At 37.7% G+C, this 6,545-nt stretch overlaps 1 protein-coding gene across 1 annotated transcript; it reads right to left on the reverse strand.

Annotated features, from left to right (window-relative positions):
* Positions 1–793: 793 nt before the first annotated feature.
* On the reverse strand, positions 794–2,702 carry LOC112415578 (zinc finger protein 347-like). Its single transcript, XM_024768653.1, has one exon. The coding sequence runs from the start codon at positions 2,682–2,684 to the stop codon at positions 1,182–1,184; it is 1,503 nt and encodes a 500-aa protein (XP_024624421.1). The 5' UTR covers positions 2,685–2,702; the 3' UTR covers positions 794–1,181.
* Positions 2,703–6,545: the final 3,843 nt, after the last annotated feature.

Consider the following 6,545-nt stretch of genomic DNA (forward strand, 5'->3'; position numbering starts at 1 on the left):
TGCCAATGCAGGGGACAGGGGTTTGATCCCAGGTCTGGGAAAATCCCACATGCCACGGAGCAACTAAGCCCATGCGCCACAACTACTAAGCCTGTGCTCTAGAGCCTGCAGGCTGCAACTACTGAAGCCCATGTGCCTGGAGTTTGTGCTCTACAACAAGGGAAGCCACTGCATCACAATGAAGAGTAGCCCCTGCTCGCCACAACGAGAAAAAGCCTGCGGTCAAAAAACCATTGTATGATTTTTAAATTTTCTAATATTTTGCGTGTGTTTACTATATTGCTATTTTCCCATCATGTAAATCAAGGTGCACGTCATGACATTTATGTAAAGGACAAATGTGAAATTGCATGATTTTTAAATTTTTAGTGTTTTGCATACACTTACTACATTCCTGTTTTCTCTTCATCTAAATCAAGGTGCAGGGGGCTTCCCTCATGGCGCACTGGTTAAGAATCTGCCTGCCAGTGCAGGGGACAGGGGTTCAAGCCCTGGTCCACATGACACAGAGCAACTAAGCCTGAGCACCACAACTACTGAGCCTGTGTTCTAGAGGTCTCGAGCCACAACTACTGAGCCTGCGTGCCACAACTACTGATGCCCAAGCGCCTAGAGCCTGTGCTCTGCCACAAGAGAAGCCACCGCAATGAGAAGCCCACACACAGCAACGAAGAGCAGCCCCTGCTCGCCAATAGAGAAAGCCTGCACAGCAACCAAGACTCAACAGAGCCAATAAATAAATAAATAAATAAATAAATAAAAATCAAGGTGCACACCATGACATTTATTTAGACGCATGAAAGAACAAGAAAAAATACATTCATATACTGCATATTCAAGAATGGAGGCAGGTATTAAGGAGCGTTAAAAAAAAATACAACGGTCCCAAGGTGGAGAACAGTTGTAACATTCTGTTCAGTATGGACTGTCTTATGATTAGTGAGATGTGAGCCCCGAGTAAAGTTTTCTCTCCCATTCATAACATTTGTGAGGTAATCTCCAGAATGAATTCTTCGGTAAATAAATTCCTCGTTTAAAAGACAGGACACAATAATTACATTTGTCTGGTTTCTATCCATAATGAATTTTCTAATAAAGCCTAAGATGGGGACACCTGCTAAAAGCCTTGTCACATCAAAACATTATTGAAGTCTCTCACCAATATAGATTACCTGATGGTATTAACTTGGGCTTGAAAGCACACTGAAGAATTTGCCATGCTCATTATATCTGTAAGACTGCTCACTAGTATGTAATCTCCAATGACTTGATAGGGTTGAACTTTGACTAAAGGCTTTGCCACACTCATTACATTTGTAAGGTTTCTCTCCAGTATGAATTCGTTGGTGCCTTCTAAGGGCTGGCTTCTCACGAAAGGCTCTGCCACACTCATTACATTTGTAAGGTTTCTCTCCAGTATGAATTCGTTGGTGCCTTCTAAGGGCTGGCTTCTCACGAAAGGCTCTGCCACACTCATTACATTTGTAAGGTTTCTCTCCAGTATGAATTCGTTGATGCCTTCTAAGAGCTGGCTTCTCACGAAAGACTTTGCCACAGCTGTTACATTTGTAAGGTTTTTCTTCAGTATGAATTCTCTGATGAGCTGCAAGGTTTCCTTTCATACTAAAAGTCTTGCCACATTCATTACATTTGTAAGGTTTCTCTCCAGTATGAACTTGTTGATGCCTTCTAAGGGTTTGCTTCTCACGAAAGAACTTGCCACACTCATTACATTTGTGAGGTTTCTCTCCAGTATGAATTCTCTGATGATTCACAAGGACTGATTTTTGATTAAAGACTTTGCCACATACATCACATTTATATGGTTTTGCTCCTGTATGGATTATCCCATGTTTCCTGAGGCCTGTTTTAAAAAAAAAGGTTTTCCCACACAAATTACATTTGTAAGGTTTCTCTCCAGTATGAATTCTCTGGTGGCATTTAAGGTATGAATTCTGACCATAGACTTTATCACATACATCACATTTATATGCTTTTGCTCCTGGATGGATTATCTCATGTTTCCTGAGGTCTGTGCCACAAAGGAAGGTTTTCCCACAAAAACTACATTTGTAAGTTTTCTCTCCAGTATGAATTCCCTGATGACGTTGAAGGGATAGATTCTGACGATAGACTTTGCCACATATATCACATTTATATAATTTCTCTTGAATGTGTGTTATCTGATGTCTCCTGAGGTATGAGCCGATAGGAAAGGTTCTGCCACACTCACTGCATTTGTAAGGCTTCTCTCCAGTATGAATTCTCTGGTGAACTGCAAGACTTCCTTTCTTATCAAAGACCTTTCCACACTCATTACACTTGTGAGGTTTCTCTCCAGTATGAACTCTTTGATGAATGATAAGGTATGAATTTCGGCAAAAGACCTTGTCACATACATCACATTTATGCAATTTCTTTCCTATATGGATTCTCTGATGACTCCTGAGATTTGAGACCTGATGAAAGGTTTTGCCACACTCATTACACTTGTAAGGTACTTCCCTGTGTGGGCTCTGGTCTTGTGTCAGCATTGAAGGATGCATAAAATCACTCCCATATCTGTTAGAAATGTTGTTTTGGACAGGAGGAGAAATTCCCTGAAGTGGTGAAAATGAGGAACTACTGCTGATACTCTTAACAGCTTTATTAAATTCATCGATTTTCTGTTTACTTTTAAACATATGCAGTTCGTCCTGAAGGCTTAGCACAAGTCTATTTCCAGTAGGCTTGTTCCTTCCACCATGTGGACTTCTATCAGTGACATCTTGGTGACAGGATATGGGGACATTTCTGTAACTTCTTCCATCATCTCTCCACTGAAAACCATGGTCATACGTATTTTCCTGAATTTCCGGGAGGTAAAAATGTTTGATTCCCTGGCTTTCATGTCTTTCCAACATCAATGTTTGGAATACTCCACCTTTATCGGTGTTTGACTTTAGTTGTAATTTCTTGATCACATGTATATGAGAGATATCTACAAGACATAAAGAAACATACATGACCTACTCATTACAATGCATGAATAAATGTTTCATGTTAAATACATGATATTAAACCAAAAGTAATACTTAGAAACAATCAGTTATGAAACTGTGCAACCATTATGTTCAAATTTTTAGAAACACTAAATAGGATTACTTACTAAAGAAAGTGATAACACGTAATTCAAATTAAGTTTAGGGTAGCCTAGGGGATTGGGATTGACATATATACACTAATACATATAAAATATATAAGTAATAAGAACCTGCTGTATAGAAAAAAAAAAAGTTTAGGGTAGCCTAATTTGAAACACACTATGACAAAACATTCAAACTGTAAAAACTTATATGAGCTCTCAAAAAAAGTGTTTTTCCACCATGACCACAAAGGACATAGCAATTAACATTAAACACACAAATACCAGGAGTTTAGAGAAAAAACTTCTGGGGAGATGCAAGGAGAAGTGACCCATGGAACTAAAAACATTATTCACTCACCCCTACTTGAAATAGTTTCTGAGTCATCATAACTGCACATAATGATTTAGGTTGTGTCCTGAGAAAGTTGTTCAATGGATGAACGGGGATCATTTTTACAGTGTGAGTAATGAGGCAACTGAAAATACTGAAGTTAAAAGAAAAGAACTGGCCTAGCAAGTAACATAATACTGCTCCATTTTTAACAGCGGGAATTACAGTATAGGTATGGAACAGACACCGAAGACATTTAAAAACAGAGAAAATGAAGTATTATAGAAACAAAGCAGGTTTACATCTATCACATTGTTTCCTATGTAAGGCATAAACTGAATATTCCATAAGTCCCATTTCCATGCATATATTCACAAAGAGCACACATAATATTCCGTAAGATGTACAAGAATGTTCTTAGCTGAAACTTGAAGGAAAAGCCAGAAGAAGGCCATCAAAAACAGATGAATGAGTTTATGCTATACACAAACATACAGATATAAAAAAATCGAAAACTGTAAAAGTTCCTCAACATATTTTAAAAAGAACAAAACTGTCATAGAATGCAGCAATTACAGTGTTGGCAATATATCGAAACAAATGAAATCACTGTCTTAGAAGATACCTGCACTCCCACATTTATCAGAGCAGTAATCACAATAGCCCAGGCATCAAAACAACCTAAGTGTCCAACAGATGAATGGGGAAAAACCCTGTGAGATACATATTCACCCGTAAAGAAGAAAAAATTCCTACTAGTTTTAACAATACAGATGGACAACAAGGGTATAGACTCAGTAAAATAATCTACAGAGAAAGAATAATACTCAATAATCTCACTTATGTGTAAAACATATCAAAAAAAAAGGGCCAAACTAAGAGCCACATAGAGTAGCATAGTGATTACCAAAGGTTAGAGGTTAGTAGAATGGGAAGATATTCGTCAAAGGAGTAAATTTACCGTTTTAAGTTGAAAGATTTCTACGTATTTAATGTACAGCATGGTAATTATAATTATCAATACTATACTATATGCCTAAAAGTTGATAAGATGGTAGACCTTAAATGTTCTCACCACACATAAAAAACTGTAATTATGGGCTTCCCTGGTGGCGCAGTGGTTGAGAGTCTGCCTGCTAGTGCAGGGGACACGGGTTCGAGCCCTGGTCTGGGAAGATCCCACATGCTGTGGAGCAACTGGGCCCGTGAGCCACAACTACTGAGCCTGCGTGTCTGGAGCCTGTGCTCTGCAACAAGAGAGGCCCCGATAGTGAGAGGCCCGCGCACCGCGATGAAGAGTGGCCCCCGCTTGCCACAACTAGAGAAAGCCCTCGCACAGAAATGAAGACCCAACACAGCCGAAAATAAATAAATTAAAATAAATAAATAAAATTAAAAAAAAAAAACTGTAATTATGTCACAGATGAATGTATTAAGTGACCTACCAAGGTAATTATTTTGCAATACAACTGGATCAAATCATTACCCAGTACACCTTAAACTGATAAAATGATATATATTAATTAAATTTCAATAAATCGGGAAAGAGAAAATACAAATAAGTAGACAAAAAAGGTCGTGGTTTACCAAGTAAATAAATTTCAAGAAACTTAAAAAATAAATGATTTAGAAGTAGAAAATATGCCAAAACTAGCAGATGTAAAAAGCATTAGATTACAAATCAATGAAATAGAGAATAAAAACTACATAAAATCGCAAGCTCACAACTTGGTTCTTACCTACATCTAGAATAACTACCAAAAAGAGTAAAGACTCAAATTACTGAAATCAGAAATGAAAGAGAGGACATTACAACTGATTTGACAACAATCAAGAAAATTAGAACAAAATATTAAGACAATTCTATTCCTAAGTATTGGATAAACTAGAAGTAGTAAATAAATTCTTAGAAAAACAACCTATCAACGCTAACCAAAGAAGAAATTAAAATCTGTATGAACCAGTAACCAGAAAAAAGATGGAATCACTAATCAAAAACCATTCAACAAGAAAGGCCAGATACATTCACTGCAGAATTCTAGACAACATTTCCAAACAATTAAGAATACTCTTCCTAAACTCTGCCCCCAAAGAAACACAGAGAAAGGAACAGTTGCAAACTCTATGACACGAGAATTGCTCTAACACCAGCGCCAGACAGACATTAAGAAAAAACACAGACTAAAATCTCTATAATGAATAATCATGCAAAAAGCATCAATACAACAATGGTAAGTTAAACTTAACACCAAATTAAAAGGATTATATACCATAAAAAAAGAGAATACATTCTTGAAATATCAGGATGCTTCAACATATGAAAACATTCAGTGTAAAACAATGTATTAAGAGAATGAAAAAAGGACTTCTCTGGTGGCAGAGTGGTTGACACTCCGCCTGCCAATGCAGGGGACACGGGTTTGATCCCTGGTCCAGGAAGATCCCATGTGCCATGGAGCAACTAAGCCTGTGCACCACAACTACGGAGACTGTGCTCTAGAGCTCACGAGCCACAACTACTGAGCCCGAGTGCCACAACTACTGAAGCTCACACGCCTAGAGCCCGTGATTCGCAACAAGAGAAGCCACCGCAATGAGAAGCCCATGCACCTCAATGAAAAGTAGCCCCCGCCTGCTGCAACTAGAGAAAGCCCGCACACACCAATTAAGACCCACACAGCCAAAAATAAGTAAATAAAATAAATAAATGTATACAAAAAAGAGAATATAAAAAAACCCTACATGATGGTCTCAATTGATGCTGGCAAAGCATTTGAAAAAAGTCAACAGCCTTTCATGATAAAAGTACTCAATAAACCAAAAAAAGTTTTAAAAAGCTACCTCAACACAATAAAGGACATGTATTGACAGCACACAGCTAACATTATGCTCAATGGTGAAAGAATGAAAGCATTCCCTCTAAGATCAGATATAGGACAAGGATACTTGCTTGTACTTCTAAAAACTTATTCCTGGAAATCCTAGTAGGAACAAGAACAAGTAGGGAAAAAAAGAGATGAAAAGTACCCAAATATAAAAAGGAAACAAAATTATCTGTTTAAAACCAATATGATCTAATTTGTAGAA

The sequence above is a fragment of the Neophocaena asiaeorientalis genome, unplaced genomic scaffold, assembly GCF_003031525.2.
Source record: "Neophocaena asiaeorientalis asiaeorientalis breed wild unplaced genomic scaffold, Neophocaena_asiaeorientalis_V1.1 scaffold629, whole genome shotgun sequence".
Taxonomy (NCBI): Eukaryota; Metazoa; Chordata; class Mammalia; order Artiodactyla; family Phocoenidae; genus Neophocaena; species Neophocaena asiaeorientalis.